Here is a 22,207-nt window from a genome sequence, read left to right as displayed (position 1 = left end):
CGTTAGACCGTGTGTCGTGTACAGAGAACGTGGGCCGATCCTGGCGGTAATGCAGAAAGGGTCCAAGCGTAATGAAACATACCACTGTGAACTAGCGAAGCTGAGCCTGGCTAAGTCTAGCTAAACATAGTTGGGACTTCTTAAGCTTAGTAGTTCATCAAGAGTCAATTGATAGCCAATCAATAGCTAATTGATAATCGATCAATAAATTCTGGAAAATGCTGGGGATGACTTGGTAGTGCTTAGCCTAGCCCAAAAGCCAGGACTAGCTAGGTGCCCATGAGCTCCGCTATCTCTTTACCATTGCGCCTCCAGTGCCATTTTTTTTTTCTTTACTGCACAGCATTCTTAATAATTTCACCCACGATTCCTGCAGCACATATCTGGCCGCATTCGTGAGCCGATTCTGTAGATTGTGTTGTCTAAAAATATGAGCCCATCGCAAAGGTACTGCCGCCTAGAAATGTGGGCCGTTCTCGGGGGTATGCACCACTGGCTATGTGCCGCGCATCAATGAACCGAATGAACCGCGTTGATGCCAACGTCGGTCACTGATTCTGACAACAAAACATGCTGCTACATTTTGCTTTTTAGATGTTGGCTGTAGCCCGCTGTGTCAATTTTTTTTTGCACCACAATGGGCGCGAGGATACAAAAGTCCCCTAACTAAGATATAGGCTGCTTTAAAAGAAAACAAACAAAAAAAACAAGCTTTATTTTGGTGCAGCTCAGTAGTTTCTCCTGGTGGTGTTCCAGAGAAGGCACGGTTTGTCTTTGTACATCGGGTTTCCTTTTTCGCATTGGAAGGATTGGTGGAAGTATGGGTTGTTCTTGGCGGTGAGGTCGATCCTGCAATTGAAGAGAGAGGTACCAAAGAAAATGTTAGTGCTTAGATGCCTTCTTAAATAGTCACAATAAAGGCGTTGCCTTAAATGCAGGAACAATACGCGCTGCAGTCCATGTCGTCAGTTTATGCAGCATTCAACATCAGGCGGCCCTCTTACACAATTAAATCATCATCATCATAGAGGCAGCAGCCTATTTTTATATCCAATGCAGGACGAAAGCTCTCCCAGCCATCTCCACCTGACCTGCGAATTGCTGATTCCAAATTGCGCCTGCAAATTTTCTAATGTCATCCCTCCACCTGATTTCCTACACATGGCACCCATCTGTAACAGTTATTCTCCATCGGCTCTCTACCGTACGCACTACATGGCCTGCCCCACTCCATTTTTTTTTTTCTGTTATTGTCAACCACGATATCCCACCCCCGTTTGCTATCAGATCCACACCGCTCCCTTGTTGTCTCTTAACGTTACGCCTAATGTTTTTAGCTCCATCGCTCATTGCGGGTCGTTAGCTTGCCCTGAAGTTTCTTTGTTAACCTCCAAGTTTCTGCCCCATGTACTGGTAGACTGCAATGACTTTAGACTTTTCTTTTCAACAACAGTGGTACGCTGCCAGTAAGTATTTGGTAATGCCTGCCTTATGCGCCCTTTGTTATTTTATTATTCTGTAAATTTACTTCTCGTGATCAGTGTCTCCTATGAGTGATTGACTAGATAAACGTACTCCTGTGCTGACTCTAGAGGCTTACTGCCGATCGTGAATTCTTGTTCCCTCGCCAGGCTATTGAACATTACCTTTGTCTTCTCCATATTAGTCTTCAACCTTACTCTTAGGTTTTGTTGGTTATGGTCCTCAATGATTTGTTGCAATTCGTCCACAGTGTTGCTGAATAGGCAGTGTTATTTGGAGACGAAGGTTGTTGAAATAGTCGCCGCTGATCCTCATTCGAATTCTTCCCAGTGTAATAGCTTGAATACATGTTCCAAGCATGCGCTAAATGTCGTTGGAGAGATTGTCTCCTTGCCTGACCCCTTTCTTGATTGTTAATTTTCCACCTTTCTTGTCGAGAATTAGAATGGCTGAGGATTCTGCAGATATTTGCCAAGATATTTACCGTATGCGTCCTGGTATACTTCTTGATTACGCAATACCTCCATGACTGCTAGTAGCTCAGCTTAATCTCTATACTTGCATATGTACACTTAAAAGAGGGTATCTTTTAAGAAACACATTTACGGGCATTCCTGTAAGCCACCCACTTGACCTTCAGTAGCGCCAAGGGCCACATTGGCTTGAATCTTTTGTTTCCCATTAGGTGTGACACAAACATCGATGTTAAAATAAGCAGGATCAGTCATACCACGACGAATTTGAACCGCTGAACTGAAACACGGCGCAAAGTGAGACAGACGATAACGCCGCTTACGTCTGGCTCCGTCTGTCCCGTGTTTCAAACTCATTTTAGCCCACGAACCAACTGGTTCAGTCGAATGCTATTTTATCACGTCGTCCGACGGTACATTGTTCGATGCGTCGCGTCTTGCGCCGAGCGACCAACTCGATAGCAGTAACAATCCGGTGAAAAACTATCGCCGCCAAAAAACTATCGCCGCCACTTACGACCCAACCCACCCAGTCCCCCACTTTTTTTTCTGCAGCTGTTCATAGCCTCGCAGTGTTTCCTCGCTTCTCTCCAAAATTAATGAAAAGAGGCGACAGCCAGTCACTCGATCCCCAAAAGAGCAAGAACTTGGATAGCTCAAATGACTTCTCAGTAACAAATGACTCCTCAACCCAACTTATTTATTTATTTATTTATTTATTTATTTATTTATTTATTTATTTATTTATTTATTTATTTATTTATTTATGCAACTATCTGCTATGCTCACTTCTCATGGCAAGCGAGACAGGTTAACACCTTTCAACTAAGTTTATTTTCTGGCTGCAGAAAAACATGTTCATTTCACTTAGCAACTCGTGTATGCGAGGTTACGACATGAACAATTCGTTTAACACCACTTATTCCTAAGTGTGTGAAATTTGTTGGCTCGTTACGAAAAACATCAATTTTTCGCGCTTCTTGGAATGTAACGCTGATGAGGAACGTTAACTCAACAAATATACAACGCACAGAGGAAGAACAATCAAAGAAATGCGCTAACTTTATTATAATGGTTAATGGAAAAGTGCCTAACAGTGGCGCTTGTCCTTGTCTTCCTGTGTGCGTTGCGTTGTCTTTTTGTAGCGCTAATTTTCTTGATTAGCAATGCAAGAACAACTAGCCAAACAATTGTTCCAGAATAAATGGAGCCTCGGCAGTGTCTGGGGTGTTCGCTTCATTCGAAACTGTGTGCACAGCATCGTACTGTGACTTAGAGATGACCCGCCGAAATGTTTTCGTTGGATGCTTACACCAGGGCGTCAAAATCACGCTTTCTCTCGCTCAATTGTCCCGGTTACACTAATGCTAATCGGTTTTTTGAGTTTGCCAAAGTGAATTGCAGCACATTCTGTGTGACTGCTGCCGCTACTCGTCACAGAGAATCTTTGAAACCAGCCGTACACTTGCAGCGCGACTGGAGCTGCGACACATTCTCGGCCCGCGAAAAAAGCACCAACTGCGCGTGACGTGCTATGACAGCACCATTCATGCTTTTAAGGCTCACATGTATTACCGAAAGATTGCGAACAGCTTTACAGTTTATATGTGTCTCTGAGTGCAATGTTCTATGTGCGTTTATTTTATCTCTGTGTATACCACAATTATCACTCAGTACCTGGAGTAGCTGATATCCAGCTTATTGTTGAAGCTCATATATCTGCACAAAAAATTCAGGTAGCCTATTGGAACGAAACGGTTCATGCGACAGTTCCGATTAGTGGATGCAGCTATTTTCTACCTGCGTTTTGAATCACATTTACAGCTGTTCGAAAGTTGCTTTATTAACGCCGCTCATCACTGTAATTTTTGGTGCGCCCACCAAATCGGACGCCAAAACTCGAACGCGATACTTCAGTCGGAAAAGGCACTGACGATCATTGACTAAGCCAAAAGTGTATCTTTCCGATTCTCCATGATTTCCTTGTTCCCAATGCCACATTTTGAACTCGCATGGGTTCCTTAACGTCAGTTAACTCTTCAATTGGTCACAGACCAATAGCATTTACGGGTGTTTCTATTTTTCAATACGCTACCTGCTCCAACAAGTTTTCGTCGAACGTTGACTATGCCACAGCTGACGGAATTTGCCTTAAGGTGCAACTTCTTTGGAGGTATTTAATCAATAACAGCAATCAGTAAAACAGATCCATGCTAACGTTTGTGCCTCACAATGTGCACATCGCAAGAATACTTACAGCTCTTTGCCCATTTCACTGCCGCAGTGCAACTGTAACAGAAAAGCCCGTGTAAAGGTCGCGAAACAATCGTGAAGGAGTACGCTTATCTAGAACAATTATTCAGATGGGAACCAGATCACCAGAAGCAAGTCCACAGGCGAGTAAAAATTAACCAGACGCGTACGGCTCACATGCTCTAGTCCCGGTGGGTGGCGATGCTTTGAAATCTACGTGCACAATCACTGCATTCCACAAATACTACCTTATGACGCTGAAACTTCACAAATGACAAAGAAGCTTGTGAAAGAGCTAAGGGCAGCGCAACCAGCGTTAGAGCAATAATAATATTAATATTAATAATAGGCGTAGCATTACCAGATAGGAAGACGACAGTGTAGATTAGAGAGTGAACTAGGGTGGCTGATAATGTAGTTTAGACTAAACGGAAGCGTTGTGCGAGGCATATAACGCAGAGAATGCAACCCGGGGCATGCTATACTAGACTGAGCACCAAAGCAAATTGAACGGGTTCGAGTATCGCAGCTTACTAGGAGGTGAGATGAGATTAAGGAAATTGACAGAATATTATAAAGTCACCTGACGCAAGACAAGATCATTATAGATTTCTGGTGAGAAAACTCTACCATTATTAACTACAGCGCGACAGAAAGAGAAAGGACACGAAGTGAATACGCAAAACACACTTTCTTCTTGTCCTTTGCCTTTCTGTCGCGCTGTTGTACTAGCGTCTTGTACGGCACATGCATCCAGGCCCTTGTGCTTAAAGGTGGATACACACGCGAGGGCAAAATCCCGCCTGCTCCGCGGACAAACAGTGACGTCAGCACTTGAATCCGGCGCCGCCGAATTAGGTCGCATTCGCACAGCCGGACCGCCGTTTGCGGAATCCGCGTGCGTACTCTCGGCTCCAACGTTTATTAGCAGCTGCGCGTTTGCATACTCGGCGTGCCCTATATGCCATAGTGCTATGAATCCCTTAACAAGAACCAAAAGAGTGACGGTTGCCTCGTCACTTAGCGTTTTATTGTGCACCTCACTCATGTTGAAGTCACTCAGGCTGCGCGGTCTGAGTAAATAGACAGTTTTAGTTACACGTACGTAGGGACTTCACGTACGCAAACGTGAAAAGTCTGCGTACCTTACGTGCACGCAATCTGAAACGCTTTTAGCTACACGTACGCGACCCGCGACAAGAGGAACCATGTAGCTCCATCTATCGGGAAATATGAACACTGCAGTAGCCAATTCAATCCAATATGAGTATTTCAGCCAAGCCGGTGATGTGCATTGATGCGTGCCGGCGATGGTCTCCGCAATGCCTGGAAGTGTGTTGTACAAGCGTTACCTGCTGTCATCGTTGTCTTGGGATGAAAAAGATGACCAGTCATCTTGTCGCCGTATTTCGATGCAAGCCGTCTGCGCGCGCTCGGCACGCTATCGCTTGTTCGTGATCTCGCGAAACGCCCACGTGAAGCTGTCTACGTGCGCAAGAAACGCACGCAAAGAATCGAATCTCACGTACGTCTGTGAGACCAGCGCGCGGCCGTTACGTTCTGCGCATGCGCACTGCTTACACGTAGAGGCTCTACGTACGCAAAGCCTCTACGTACGTGAAACTAAAACTGTCTAATAGCAATGCGCGCGCAACCACGACTCGCCTTTCCCGCTGCATCACAACAAAATACGCGCGGTCACTGCGGCACAACGAATGATCCAGGTCCTCAGGCTTAAAGGACAGCTCCGGTGATTTTTCGAAGTGAACAGGTGTCAATGAAATTCGGTTTATGTATAGGTTCCTCTGACCACCTTCCATCGTGTCTTCAAAACAGCAGATTTGAGAGCTGCGCTGAAGTTTTACAAATAAATTTTGTTAATTTCTGCCAAACACCTGCCTTGCCTGCGCCTCAGCTACTGGCCACATTGTGTTATGACGTAAACGGCGGCATATACGCAGACCATGCTAGGACTTAATGGCAGAAGACAACAGCGTCGAGGAGCCGGCGATCGTGAGCTAGTGTTTGGCGTGAGAAGTTGCTGTCGCGAGAAGTTACGTTCTGTTCGGACAGGCAATTGATCGATGAGAAGTGCTGTTGCGTTGTTGGCTGCACGAACTTCTGCCCTCGCCAGCCGCAGACACAGTTTGAGCCGTTTGTCAGTCGCGTTCAGTTAGGCCCATCACAGTCGCCGAGGCCATGCGCCCACTTCCGGCGGGCCTACGCGACTGACCTGAAGCTAACTAAGCCATTAGGATGAAGAAAAATGTTCTTGTAGTTCAGTTTTGACCTGCGGATTTGAAGTAAACTATCCATTTCGTACAGCGCTCACACAAAAACTGAGAAGCGACAAGATGGCGCACTGTCAACATCTCTACGTTGCCTTTCTCGAAAGCTAGCAGTCGTGCTTGCCGGTACTTCACTAAATTACATGCGACTATGCACATGGGTGTATTTTTACATATTGCTATGCTGACTCATTGTTTTGCTTCCGAGATGTACTCTTATTCCAAATGGGCAACAAGTGGAAGCCCCTTCGATACAGTAAATTGAACAACCACCTTGTTGAGCTGCCTCGGTCAGTGCCCACACATGCATTGTGTACACGAACAGACTACGAAGAATGTTAAGTAAACAGCATAACAACGCATCGGTCTCCCAGCGGTCTCCCGCCCGCTGTTTGCGAACGCGTCCAGTCCCTCATACAAGCGTGACTCCGGCTGATGCGACAATGGTTACATGCAAAACAATCTGCGTGTTTTCCTATGTTCTGACATTATTTGATATGACTGATGCGAGGCTCGCATTATGTTTCAAGTGAACTACGAGTAGTCACCTTTACCATGCCGGTGTGAACAAATGCACCGGTCATTGCTTTGGACACTCAGCCCAGCATTCTTCCTGGGATATTGTGCCCTCTATAAATCGACACAGAAGTGCGGAAAGCAGCGCTCCTCAACATCTTGAGGGAGTTTGCGAATCTCTATCCTGAGAAAGGGTAAAACACCTAAAATAGCAAGCAGTGCCGGTATTTTGTAGCGATGCCTTCAATGTCATAATGCCTTTTCGCGCTTATCGCGCTTTGTCAGTGGTTGGAGCGACGGTCCGCTCGCATTATCAACGGGATCAGCCGGCCGTGAGCGGTGGATGATAAGACAGAGTAGAATAAGTCATAATGCCTTGCTACAAAATCGCGGCCCAGCAGGTATCAAATCAGTGGCTATGGCTTGATCGATGCGTTTCCCGTTCGGTGTGCCACTCGTGATGTCACACGAAAATGTGCGTTTGGTTGTTCAGTCAGGTTACGGCTTCGTTTTCGTGCTATATTGCTTATTTTAACGTTATTTTCAGATTTGCGGAATATTTATGCTATCAGACACGTGACAGGCAGGTCTCGAGAACCAAAAAAACCTTTCATGTTCAAAAAATGACCGCAGTTGCCCTTTTAAGGGCTCTGGTAAGGCTGTAGTGCTGCTCGAAGTGACGCATTTTAGTAAATCACCTCGTCGTAATATAACTTATGTTCACAACACACGTCATTTATCATTGTCATATAATTGTCACGTACATTTTACGCACTCTTCGCGAATATTTTAGGCCTCTATGCAGCTGTTTTATCCACAAGTCGTAATTCACTCTTCATGTACCATTGGTAAGCCGTTACCATGGCCTTGGCGTTCTTTGGCCACACCACCAATAAAGCCTACTAATCATCATCATTGCACTGTAGTTAGTAATGAATCCACACCGACTCACCCGGCTGTAAGAGTTCTTTTTTCTTGTTATAGCAGCTCCATAATGATGATTATAACGACGATCAATGATCGTTGTTGATGATGATGATCTTTATTATGATGCTCATAATGGATCGCTCGACAGGATATTGCACTATAGTAGGCGTAATACTATCAGGCTGCAGAAATATTGAAACCCTCATGTGTTCAGCTGTACTCACAAGTAAGCTATGAACTGGGAAACCACACAAAAACTAGCTGGCTACTAAAACCGATCCCAGCTTGTCCCATCAGATCGACTTCCTTTGCCCACTCTTGGTTCTCCGTACCGATAAGATGATGATGTAATGATAGCTTAGGTGATGATGACTGATAATGATGATGATGATGAAAATAAAAATGTAGGGGCGTTACAAATCGCAGGAAAATACTTGACACTAGAGCCGGCATAATGATGATGATCACGACGATGAAAGTGGTAGTGCGGTAGTGGAGGTGACGACGAATAATGATAATGATGAAGACAGGCTCATTATGAATTTATGCGCACAATTTTGCACTTCGGTGCATTATGACGATTGAACTGAACGATTGAACCGACTGAACTTGGCACTACCGCTGGTATAACGATTACGATGATCATTCGCAAGAAATAAAAAACCAAGGCCAGAAGTGGCGGCCCGTTTTACGAAAATAAAGAGAATGTCACGTTAGCGATGTCATTTCATCATCCCTATCCCTTTTAATGCGCTTAGCATTCCTAGGGTACTTGATGCATTTTCGGGGGTTCTGTCTGCTTGTCTGTCTGTCTGCTCGTCTGTCAGTGTCTGTTTTTCCGCCCAACTTGGGTCAATCAGAGTGGGTAGTCTATGGTCTAATGGGCAGCGCATTGGGCTGGTGTGCAGAAAGAACAGGGTTCAAAACCAATCGTGAGACTAACATGCGTCCCTGGGTATGTGCGGCTGTTTAATGAACCGCTTCGATGCTAAGTTGGAGCTCTGCCTATGCACATTTGGTCTGTGCCACTCTTGAGTGAAATTGAGACCAACTTAATGTCACTGGGCATGTGCCACTAGTTATATGCCGCTCTTATTAGTATTAGTATTATTAGTATGACCAAAAAAGATCCTTTAAAATTTCTCCGGCGCTCGGCGGAGTTTGCGGCGGTACCGATAGATGGTGCAGCGTGTGCAGTAGGGAGTACGAGAGAGGAACCCGGTTGCATGCACGCGTCTGCGTTGGCAATACGATGCGTCACAACATTTCTTCAATGCTAATCGCATTAACTTCCACATTCATTGTGAAATAGGTTCTGCGGGAATTCCTTGAGGACGCTAAGTAGTATGTCTCAAATGCAGAAAAGAAAGTACTAGAAACGATTGCGGACGCAAAAATGACCCAAATCAATTAGAGGATCGCTGGCACCTGCGCCTTAGCTGAGTCACAGGTCCTATGTTCTCTCGTTTTTTCGAAGTGACAAAACAAACACACCGTACATTCTAGAAAATGACCAAAACAACATCTCCCGTTGAACTGTACAGCCTCGCACTAAATCATACATCGATTTGAATATTTGCGGGCTTTGACAGGCCACACTGAGTATTTGTCCATTTCGAGCAAGAGCACGCGATGACTGATACACCGCAATGTGTATAAGATAATATTCCCTTCTAGGAAAGATAACGTCCTCTAAGAGCAGGTGTGTGCCATGGACTCACCAAGGCCCAGTCGTAGAAGAAGAGCTGCGTGGAGCTGAGGTGGCTGACCCAGTCTATGCGGAACTCTGGACGTGGGAATGCCTTGTGGAGGACCATACGCTTGTAGTACTAGAGAACCAAAGAAAAAAAAGCGAGAAATAAAATAAATGTTGTCTAAAACACTGGTGGTCATGGCGCGTCTTCGGCGACGCAATCATTCCCGGCACATGCAGCTCACAAAAACACAGCCTTCGAGATCTGTTTATGTTAATCAGAGGGCAATCGTCGCTGAGACTTGGATGTGGACACCCCCTATTAAGAGGGGTACTTCGACGCTGAGGGCTTCGCTGCTTGGTTACTCATACAACTTTGGTACATAGGAGTATTTTGATGTGCTTAGCCGGCTATTCTAGGGGTGAAAGAGCATCATCCAGTCCACATTGTTCCCAGACCAGCAAATGCTGGTGATGACGTCGGCAGAGTGCAGCTCGGACGATGCACGAGATGGACATTAATTTAGGCATATGATTAATTTAGGACAGGGCGCTAGATCGCCACAAAGGTTGTGTTTATTGACCAAGTTCTACTCGTTCTCCACCTTCCCCCATGTGTGCCCTTCACTCCGCACATGCGCGTCTGCCGTCTTGTTCGAGTATGTCTGAAAACCTTTGGCGTCCACCATCCCTCTCAATTATTCATTCAGAGAATGTAAAAAATGTGTAAAATTTCTATAAGCAGCTTGTGCACCCTTAGCCTCCAACGTCTTGTCAAATAATAAAATAATAATAAAACGAATAGCTCATTCGTAAAAAAATGCAGGCTCAGTGCAAGAGCTAACCCACATACGCCTAAGGCATATTTGTGAGGTTGAACAGCCACAGGGGAAAATGTTCATGCGCTTAATCAAATGGAACGCCCGCATTAAGAAATAAATCACATAATCGCAAGCTACGAACAAAGAGCAACGCAGTAAATAGGAAATAAAACAATGCTAGAGGCGAAGTTATTGCAATTCGCAACTTGACAGAAAAGGAAAACGGAGGAAATGCAACAATATTTACTACACCTAACAAATATGCTACGTGCCTAGCCCACAATTTTAGAAATTTCCTAACGTCATCAAAATATTCACTGCTATTGTATCATTATTTCCCATTTGTTCAAATACCGTATTTTTGCGCTTATAACCCGTTCCCGCGTATAACCCGCACCCATAATTACAACAGCCCAAAAAGAAAAAAAAATTCGGTAGAGACACTTACGACATGCTTAGGTGTGGGAATGCGAAATCATTTTAGTCGCTTTGATGAAATGTTTTCGGTTTATGTTTTCGGCATGCATTAAAGTTCTTTCTGCTGATTCGGTGTGTTCGCGTATACGTTGGCCACAGACTGTAAACATTCGGATCATTTTGCTGCAGAACAATGATGCGCGGAAAGCAGCGTGCTCATTTTATACACATGCCGTAGCGCCACCTCCTCCACATTGGCTCGCGCCGTAGCGAGCCCAATGACTCACGCACTAGGCCACACCTTTAGTCAGCCAGATGGCTGCGACGTGACGTGTGCAATGACGTACGCACTAGGCACACCTTTAGTCAGCCAGAACCGCGGGGCGAGGAAGCGTGCTCGTTTCGTACCCCGGCGGCCCGGTTCAATTCCCACTCAGATCGAAATGTAGAAAAATTGAAAAAGCCATTAATTTAGTTAGTTAATAAGAACCCCCCTGAGAAATTTCACGTGAAGCCGAGGACTTTTACATGTTTTTACTTTTTTCATCTTCGGCCTCTTTTAGTACCATCGCTCGGTCACGCCGCCGCCGATGACGACGCCGGATTTCCACGTAATAGTGCATATAATGCTTTCGCATGAAATATTCGCGTACAACCCGCGAAAGTCACTACCTACAACAACGCTCACATCTTTGCAACAACAGTCTGCCTTCGCGGATGCACGACTCGTCCAAATCGTATCTTCGGTCTGTGGTTCGGTAGCCCGCCCCTCTCTCTTTGGCGATGCTGATATAGCTCGATTACACGACGGACGTGATCGCCGACGAACCGGTCAGTTGGACGTGATTTAGGATCACTTCACAACTACCATTCACACGTCAGGGGATGACAGCGCGGACGGAGCAGCCATCACATAGACGGAGAAAATGCGATCGAGCCGAAAATCTCAACGGTTATTTGGCTCTCCGCCGTACCGCGGGCCGAGGAAGCGCCGCTTGCACTATTCACCAACTACTAAAATCAAAATGGTGACCAGTAAAGAGGAGCAGAAGGACGGGGAGAAAGGAGCTTCAACGCGCAAGGGTGGCCAGAGGGCGGGGTCACCTAGAAAATACAAAAACTTTGAATGGCGAAGAACCTTGCCTTGAGGTGTGGCTTTACGGCAGCGCACGCCGCACTGCCGTGAAGCCGCACCTTAGGTCAAAATTCGCAAATAACCCGCCCCCAGAGCTTACCGTTAAATTGTTGACGCGGGTTATTACACGCAGAAAAAATGCGGTAAGCGAAGAAAACTCACGGCGTGTATTTTTCTTGTATTCAGCAATACAAGTGAAACAACAAGTTTTATTTGACGCAAGCACTGCATTTTTGCATTCACCGCTTTCACGGACTACATAATAACACATTCGTACATGACATCAAATATAAAACAGTCGGAGTATGGTACGTCAGAATGCATGCTGCGTGCTACCTCCGTCACACTGTATACCGTAAGCAATATAGCGTCAAATATTATGCAAATAACTATTACATGAGTTCATGTTACACTAATATCAGATACCCTAAATAGTCCCGTTTTGTTATTGACACAGCGGGTCTTTGAATTGCCCCCATCTTCAATGACCTACCAGACTGACCTCACTGGGGAACAAATCTAGACGAACTGCTTCCAAGTACTCTGAAACATGGTTACTATGGGTACCAGAGGAGACGCCAGCATCCAGGCGTAAGCCTAGGTACTTGACGTTATTCATACGTTAAACAAGGAGATAAAAACAATCTCCGTAATTGTTTTTATGCAAGAAGACAGGCTGATCTGCTTCGATCCATCTGCGCGATCTGTGAAAGCACAAGCTGTTTGTTTACTGTTTGATTACTTAGCCAGGTTACCAATAAAATTATGTTGTATAGGGCACCTCCATTTTGTTTTACAGACCGGAACAACAGTCTTATCATTCGCGTACGCACGTTTATTCGAACAAAGATTAAGTACTACAACAACGACGTTGACGTAACTATATTGAATAGAAGCAACCCTGTACGCAACCAGGCTCAGCACTTAAGTGGTCATATTATTTCAGTAAGCAACGTGCCTGTGGTGCCCAGTAGATCGAGGTATTTCATACACTGCACATGCAGTTTAACGTCAAATCGCACAAAGCGGCCTGTAGAAAATAAATACTTTCTAAGGTCAGTGCTGCGACCAGCTTTACAGGACTTTTCACAATGCTCCTCGCATCATTTCCAGCACTTGCGCACTCGAGACACCGTCCCAAATGCGAGCCTTGATCTGCCACTCACCCTGTATGCTGGCACCACAGCTGCTAGGAGATGTAGGTCCATGATTGACTCTATCGTGTCCTGCAGGAGACAAATGAGCACAAAATATCACTAAGCAAAAACCAGTAGATGTTTGCTGGGCGTTGCGCACAGCTTTACTAAGGCGGGTAGAGTGAGAACGAAGTCTAGAAGCTCTTCGTTTGTTCGGTTGCATAAGACTTCGCACCGAACGAAACAACAATAGCGACTTTTATTGGCCTTACAATGGCGGATGCCAGATGAGATGGCGGCCAAGATACATTCTACTGTCTCGTGTCGCCTGTGCAGGTTGGCTACATTCGCATCGCTGAGTACCATTTATGTACATATATATATATATATATATTGGAAAATCAGAAGCACAACTTCGCGGTTATCTTAGGTTTATTATTTACCCAACAGTTTCGGTCGGCGGACCGACCTTTTTCAAGGGATACAGGAAATTCTATATATATATATATATATATATATATATATATATATATAATTTCCTATTTCCTGTATATATATATATATATATATATATATATATATGTGTGTGTGTGTGTGTGTGTGTGCATGTATATATATTTCCTGTATATATATACAGGAAATAAATATATATATATATATATTTGGCTGGCGCACCCCCTGCTGCCAAGGCAAAATTCCAACTTGTGCTGAGCCACGAAGAGATTTAGATCCGGTATTCAAAAAAGTTAGGGAATCACGGAACAGCCCTTCGCCCTATTTATTATTATTACTACAATTCATTACACAATGAAGATTAAGAATGAAGATCTTGGGAAGGAAAATAAGGATGACACGCAAACGAACGAGCAGTTGACAACACAGGTTGCTGAAGTGAACAATGATGAAATCAATGCAGTGCCCGGAAACCAATGGCAAGAAGCTGTGACGCAATTCTTCAACAAATCGCTGCAAAAATTCCACTTCCTCTGAGTACCACAGAAACTGATGCAGTCCACAAAGTCCCTGCCGAAGGTGGCCCAGACATTATAGCTCGTTTTCGTTCACGAAAGACGATGGTCGAGTTTGCAGCGAAGGCTAAGGCGCGTCCGTCTGCTGAATCCATTTGCATGATAAATCATAATAAGCTCATCTTCATTAACCATCACCAGACTCCAAAGAAAAAGCGGCTGTTTGCGCAATTACCGGGTCTCAAGAAAGAAAAAACAATGGAAGTTCCTGTGGGTCGACAGTTGTCGTATCCCGGCCATAAAGTCCCGCATCTCAGCAGTAAGTAATCTGGCCATTTTCACTTAATACACACTATCGCTTGTGTTGATCACTGTGAAACGTTATAGCAGTACACACAGTTTATGAACTGAGTCAACTTCTTAGTTGTTCGACTAGATCTCCTACTTCCATTATACACTACATTCAGTAACATCCGAATCTCATCTAAAAACCGATATTTTGGTTTATTTTCCAACTCTAGCCAATCATTTTCCTCTGACTTGTTTACCGAAAACTTGGCTATCAGCGGCTGACGCTAACCTATTTTCTATGCCAGACTTCCATGCTCAATTCCATATTCGTTTTGCTGACTGCCCGAGTGGATTAGCAACAGTTTATTGCGATAGCAATTATACAGACACTCCAGGCGCATTTCTGCCGTCGGTGTCACAGTGAGGTTACGTATGCACTCTCTGTTAGACTTTAGACTGTCCTTAGCCTATCGAAATACGTGAAACAAAATCAGTCATACATTACGTCTTCAACGCAGTTAATTAGAATTAGAACAGAATACAGCAAACGGTCACCTGAACACTGGCATGTAGCACGTCCTCGCACTAATTATGCTTTTCAAATGTTACATCATCGCTTACCACGCTTGTTAAACACACTCATGCGCAATAACATTGATGTCATTTCTTGTCCTGTTTCGCGTTTGTATGAGTTTTTCAGTGATATTTGATCATGATAAATTTTTTTTCACCGTTTTTGTTTGCTCATGTATATAACTGCTTTTTTCTGCTTGTAGTGTTTTCTTTATATTGATTTTTTATGGCATAAGTTTAAGCCAACATTGCATTGTATTCACATGTATTTTTGTTGTCAGTCCTGAATTAGCGCCTGTGCCTGCCGCTGCTGCCCTCAGACTGGGTTTTAAGGCCCGTAAAGTTGCTGTGCGCAACTTTTTCCTTACATCCCCCATAAATTGTACATTTATGGAAATAAAGGCAAAATTCGAAATTCAAATATAAAGTCCAAGGGTGATGAAATTGTCGCCGCGAACAGTATGCTTTATGCGCGGGTGAAAGCGTGGGATGGTGAGCCGACGCTCCCGGCTCGATCTCGCGTGCGTAAGGAAGGAAAGCTGGAAGGAATTGCGCCGTCCACCGTAGCGCGCGAGGTTCCGGGGGGGGGGGGGGGGGGGGGAGGGATGGTAGGGAGGTTCTACTCCGGGCAGCCGCGCGTGCCCGCATGGGCCGCTGTGTCTTGAAAGCCATCTGCGACGAGGACAGAGTCCCCCGGGCGCTGTGTTTTCGCGGCTGAGTTCCCGTTGAAGGGTGGGGCAGCACGAAGGTCAATTCGCTCACTGCTATTGCCACACTTCCTCACTCCAGTGTTTTGAGAGCGAGGTTCCACGGTCATCGAGTGAGATTTGTTCATGTCTGCTTGTGCGCGCTTGACACCACGCTTGTTAATTTAGTAAGTATGCCTATGTTTAGAAGATGATACGGCCGATAAAACTGCTATCCTTAATTCGTATAGCTGTCCACCAGTGTTGCGGAATAGGCACCCCCATTCCATTCCAATTCCATTCCGGAGAATCAGTACTTGCCGCAATTCCATTCCTTTCAATTCCTAGGAATGAAAGAAATTTGCCAATTCCCACTCCGGGAATGGCCGGGCAGTTCAATTCCATTCCTGTAATTCCTCAACGTAGGAAAGGCATCTTGATAGTTTTATCGAGTTACCGATGAACGCACGATAAAGCTGATGTCATCAGACGCGTTAAGAAGTGAAAAATACGCAAAACATGTTACCAAGGTCGAGGGATAGTAGCTTGATAACGTATCTCGCCCAGTCTAACCACCCTACTAATTCCCAATATGGTAGTTCTCCCGCTACCTACAGTACTTGCATGGTCAGCATGTTTTAACGGCTTGTGATGTTTTAATATTGTTTAAGCTTAAATGTAGTAATGCTAAAATGACGACATAGCATATTTTTATGCGGACAAAAGTAGTGTTTAGAAGACCTTAAATTCACTAAGCAGTTTTGGCACGCGTCTGGAGCGGTCATGAATATGAAGGAAACTAAGATTTGGTTAATGAGGAACAGACGCCTCCAGATCTGCTGGTAATAGTTGGAACAGAGCACCACTCGAGCACCTTGTCGTGCATTTGCATCAAATACAGAACACTGGGCCACACAGCTCGTCAGCACTCACGCATGTCAAGCGTGCCTCTGAAGCATGGGATTGGTTGAGGAGAACTTTCTGTGTTCACCTGTACGGTATGCACTGCCTTCCTCGTCGCAAAGCTTATTTACGTGCTTCAGGCACTAAACTACGCGCGAGATAAAGTTCAGGCTGTGCATAGAGTATTCGCGACTTTCGTGTGGGGTTCTCAATGGGAACCAATGCGCAGGGATAATTTGTTTCTCCCTTCAGTATCCTTTTGGATAATGCATTTGTTTGTACACTAACTTATGTTCGGTTAATCTTTTAGAAATTGGCAGATCGTTCGCAAGTTTACACCACGCCGACCCTTGGCTCTAGCTAACTAAAGCTGGACGTAGGGAATGCGTTATGGCCTTCGACCTCGGAAAAACATGCACTCAGGCCTACATGTCTAATTTGATCATATTACAGAAGTAGCAATTAAGGGAGTAACAAGGTAGGTTCCCCCCAAATGCCCTCTTTGCTTGGCGATGCAAACACGGGTTATGTGCCGAGTCGTAGCAACCGAGCGAAGAAAAGATGCAAAAAAACGAAATTATGCGGTTTTAGGTGCCAAAACCACGATCTGATTATGAGGTACGTGGGGGACTCCGGAAATTCGGACCACCTGGGGTTCTTTAACGTGCACCTAAATCTAAGTACACGGGTGTAGAAAGATAACGATAATAATGAAATGACCCTACACCGGGGCAGTGGGAGTGCGGGCTGACCAGCCCTCAGCTCGAGACTCGGGAACGCCTGATCTCCCAGGCTAGAGCAGCAGCGGTCGCTCGCAGCTTTCCGAACTAACAAGAGGCCACCCACCTTTATTTTATTTTTATCGGCTCATGTTTCTACAATAACCACACGTCCGGCAATCGGCCACTAGTACTTTGGCAATCACTACATCATAAAAAGTGCTTGGGTGTGCTCGTGATTTTTAAATGCTGCAATAAAGGTCGCAAGCAGTGCAAGCTGCAAAAAGAAGTTTTGTTTTGGCGTCCCGAACCAATCCTTTCAAAAGTTAATTCTCTCCCTCTTTCTGCATGGAGGGAGAGAGCGCACAGTTCATCGTGTACGACTGTGTGCTGCGCTGACCTGCAGACCTTCGTCGACAGAGTTTCAGGCAACGGCGTCCGTGTGTCTTGAGAGGGGGGACAGTATTGCAAAAGGGTTGGGGGGGGAGGGGGGTAGTACGAGGTGAGACGGCGCGCAAGCTGGTATGCGAAAGCTCGCAGTGAACACTAGCATCGCGCCAGCGATGCTTGTGTTCAGTGCGGGCTTCAGTGATACGCGTCACTTGCTTGCTTCACTGCGAGCTTCATTGATACGCGTCACAACTTAGAGAAGTGCTTTTGCGAACATTCGCCCGATTCGCCGGCGGCGATGGAAGCAAAAACAAAGTGAAGGGTGGGGAGAGAGCAGGCGGTCAAGGCGAAGGCGCCGCCGAGGTACAAAAACAAATCACTAGGCGTAAGGGGGATGTATGCCGCCGCCATAGTTCCGCACGACCTATACCAACGGCACAGAGCAGCGGTTACGCGAGGCATGGAGACTTCGGAACAACTCAGTCCATAAGGACAGACTTCTAGTAGGCGCGTTGCTTATAAATGTACCATGCTTATAATCAGCCAGGCCATGTTAAACATACTGCTTTATTGTTAAATTCAAGGCTCTGACTTACCAATGTTTGAACGTCGGCTAGTTGATTCTTCGGCATATTTTAGCAAAAAATAGCGCGTATACGAAAAAGCGCTCTATTTTCGGTAAAACACGTAATTTCATTCCCATTCCATTCCGGCAAAAAGGCGCTTAATTTCATTTCCATTCCATTCTTCCAAGCGTTGTCGCCATTCCATCCCCATTCCATTCCGGGGTCACGAAAATGTGGAATGATTCAGGAGTCATTCCAATTCCGGAGTGGTAACTCCGCAACACTGCTGTCCACTAATTCGGTATCGCAATCGATGCTTCGCCTTTCAGGCGAAGCTGCGACTTTTTTTATTTCTAACACTTACCATATAAGCGTCTTGCTGACATCACATATTCCACCCACATTGCAAATTAGTTTTATTTGACTTTGATCATGACTTTCTTCCAACTCACAAATGAGCAATCATCGGTTCAGTGTATCATTCATTTACGTGAGTACTGAATTTGAGTTCAGGATCTGCACCCGCATTAGAAAAAGGAGAAGGGATTGTTGTGTTTAATTATCGCCCGATAACCATTCTGCCATTTTTAGTAATCATGAAGCTATTTGTACATCGCCTAATGAACTACCTAATAAAATTTAGCATTTTCACACCCAAGCAATTTGGTTTTCGCGCCAAAGTCTAAGGAAAAATTACCGCTGATAAAATTTCCTGATAGCAAAAAACAGTGTTATTGGGCTATGGGCAGGCGCTGTATATTTTGATCTAACTAAAGCCTTAGACACTGTGACCTACGTCATTTTGTATGCTCGACTGAATCCCTGTGAATCGACGGGCCTGCTTTAGCGATATTGTGAAACTTACTGACAGATCTCAAATTGTTAGCACTGGAGGTGTTTTATCTTCCCCAATAACAATTAACCAAGGTGTTCCCCAAGATCAATTTTGTTTCCCTCTCTTGGTCCTCATTTACATCAATGACTTACCACCATCTGCTAATTATTCCGATTTCATTCTCTGTGCCGACGACACAACCATATGTAACAGTGAAAAAGACATTACCTAAGAAAGCCTTGCTAAAGATTAACTTCGTTAAAACAAGCTTTCTGTTATTTCATTCATCCCGCAAAACGCTCACAATAATTCCTGAACTCCCATAAATAACCGCCGTCATTCCCTATCAAATTCTATCACGTTCCTAGGTGTTGCACTTGATCCTGAACTCAAATTCAAAATTTACATAAGATTAGTTACGAAGAAGATCGCATTTTGGCATACCTGTACTCATTTGAACAATGTTTTCAGCAACATATTCTGCAGTCGGTTTACTACGCTCTCATTACTAGTCACCGCCCCTACTCTGCTTCATCATGTTCAACATGTACCGCACGCACGCACGCCACCTTCAGAGAAGGGCAATCCGAATAATCACTCATAGTTCGTACATGTCATCCGCACCACCCATTTACTGCAATCTTGAGATTCTACCATCAACTTGCACATTTGCACTTAAGCTAGAACCCTAATTGCTTAATTGCCGTCATGGTGACACTAAGCCACTCCCCCCAACGCAACTACATAATACGAATAGTTAGTGATAGATTTTTATGGCGCAAGGGCAACTGTTGCCAAAGAGCGCCAAACACAAGGTTGATGGTCGACTCAGGTTAGTGGGCAGTAAAAGAGAATGATAAGAAACATTGGTGTATAGGGCCTAAAATAATTGAGTAATGGTTACATTTAATGATTATGGGCAAAGCGTATGACATTTACAAGGTCACGCAACCTCAGCAACAGTCCTTGTCAGGACAAGGAGTGCGGAGCGCCTGACATGTGAGATGAAAAATCTCAGCCATTTCCTCAGGAATGAGACAAGGCTGAGTTCAAAGGAAATATGAAATCGCACGTAGGAAGCCTACACTCGCTAAAAACTTAAAAACTCTTTTTAATGAAAACATTTGGTAGTCGCCGAGAAAGAAGGACGGGTGCGGAGGTATTTGGTTTCTGTACAGTTCTGGGAAGTGATATCTCCGGTCTGGTTCTAGCCTCTTGCACATGATTAGAACATGAATGACTGACAGTCGATCACCACATTTTGGACAGTGCGGTGCTGGAGAACTGTTTAGCATATGTGAATGTGTTGCATGTGTGTGTCCTATTCTAAGCCTGCATAGTGCAACCTCTTTATGTCTGTCGCGTTTCTCGGTAGCATATCTTCCTATTAATGGCTTTATTGTGTGCAGTTTGTTTTCAATTGCTCCATCCCATTCTTCTTGCCATTGCCTACGGATTCTGTTTCTAATTTGTGGCCTGAGGTCCTCGTAGGATATATTATCTATGTCAATAGAATTACGGAGAGCAGCTGACTGCGCAAGTCTGTCAGCTACCTCATGTCCAGCTATGTTGCAGTGCCCCGGTACCCAGCATAGTGTGATTTTAAGTTTAGATTTGTGAGCCGACATGAGACATTTTAGAAGGAAATTAGTCATTGGATTTTTATGCTTTTTACCGGATGACAATGCAGTCACTGCACTGAGGGAGTCTGTATATATGATGGAGGCTGGTTGTTTATTCTGTAGGATGTGCTTTACGGCTAGGAGGATGCCACAGCATTCTGCAGTAAATATGCTTGTATGTTCGTTCATTGTTTTTGATTCGGAGAATTGAGGGCCATGTGCGGCACATGCGACAGCTGAAGACTTAGAGGCGTCAGTGTAATACTCTGCACACCTGTATTTTGCCTGCAAGTACATAACGTGCTGATTTATTGCGAGCGGATGCCCATGTTTGCCCACTTCAAGAAATTACATATCACAGAGAACAGCGTGTATTTCCCAGGGCGCAATGGCGTCTTTGTGGGACACCACCTGGAGGTTGGAGGCCGGTATCTGCAGGCTTTCAATGTGTGACGCGACTCTAACGGGATATGGTGGCGTTGCTGATGGTCGTCTCAAGAACAACTGGGTGTTGCTTGTGTCCCGCAAGAGTTCACCAGATGGATGCTCTGCATGAGAGAGCACTTTAGTGGCATACACTATGCTTGTGCACTGCCTTCGTCGTTCCAGTGACCATCTGTTCGCCTCAACATACAGGCTGGCTATTGGGCTAGTTCTGAAAGCACCAGTGTCCAGACGGAGCCCAAGGTGGTACACGGGGTCAAGCATCTTTAGTGCAGACTTTGATGCTGATTCGTACACTACTGACCATAGTCAATACGTGATAGGACAACGCTATTCAGAAGGTTCAGTAGACAGTCACGGTCTGTACCCCATGACTGATGGGAAAGGATCTTTAATAAGTTCAATGCTTTACTGCTTGATATGTGGAACAAAGGTGAGCTTTTTGTCTACCACAACGCCTAGGAATTTGTGATCTTGTTTAACGGCTATGGTCTGCCCGTTCAGTGTGATGTTGGGGTCTGGCCTAATGCCACGCTGCTGAGAAAAAGGTAAACAGACGGTTTTGCCAAAGTTGAATTTAAACCCATTTTCATCTGCCCAGCTTGAGAGTTTATTTACCCCCAACTGAATTTGCCGTTCACAGATGGCCAAGTTGCAGGATTTGAAACTGATCTGGACATCGTCAACGTAAACAGAGTAACAGATAGTTTTGGGCAACACACTGCTTAGAGAGTTCATTTTAACTATGGAAAGCGTGCAGTTGAGAACGCCACCTTGGGGAACGCCATTCTCCTGTATGAACCGCTTCGCTAGAGCATTTCCAAGACGAACCACGAAGGCGCGTTCGGAGAGGTAGCTTTCTATAGTATTAAGCATGTTTCCCGAGACTCTAAGAGAATACAGATCAGGGAGAATGCCATAACGCCAGGTCGTGTCATAAGCTTTTTCCAGGTCAAAGAATACAGAAAGACAATGTTGTTTGTGGATAAAGGCATCCCTGAGATAAGATTCAAATGCTACAAGCTGGTCAGTTGTCGACCGACCAGACCTTAATCCAGCTTGACGTTGG

At 45.0% G+C, this 22,207-nt stretch overlaps 1 protein-coding gene across 1 annotated transcript in view; it reads right to left on the bottom strand.

The window, feature by feature from the left end:
• Positions 1 to 711: 711 nt before the first annotated feature.
• The window catches only part of LOC119462421 (uncharacterized), an 83,141-nt gene continuing 61,645 nt past the window's right edge, over positions 712 to 22,207 (bottom strand). Inside the window, exons 9-12 of the mRNA XM_049671950.1 lie at positions 13,172 to 13,231; positions 9,661 to 9,768; positions 4,213 to 4,244; positions 712 to 849 (exon numbers count right to left, since the gene is read on the bottom strand). Coding sequence (XP_049527907.1) covers positions 729 to 849; positions 4,213 to 4,244; positions 9,661 to 9,768; positions 13,172 to 13,231 — 321 coding nt within the window. The 3' untranslated portion in view covers positions 712 to 728. The remainder of the gene's footprint in view (positions 850 to 4,212; positions 4,245 to 9,660; positions 9,769 to 13,171; positions 13,232 to 22,207) is intronic.

Source organism: Dermacentor silvarum, chromosome 8, assembly GCF_013339745.2.
Source record: "Dermacentor silvarum isolate Dsil-2018 chromosome 8, BIME_Dsil_1.4, whole genome shotgun sequence".
Classification (NCBI taxonomy): domain Eukaryota; kingdom Metazoa; phylum Arthropoda; class Arachnida; order Ixodida; family Ixodidae; genus Dermacentor; species Dermacentor silvarum.
The sequence above is the reverse complement of the archived record's forward strand: the minus strand, read 5'-3'. Positions and strand labels throughout refer to the sequence as shown.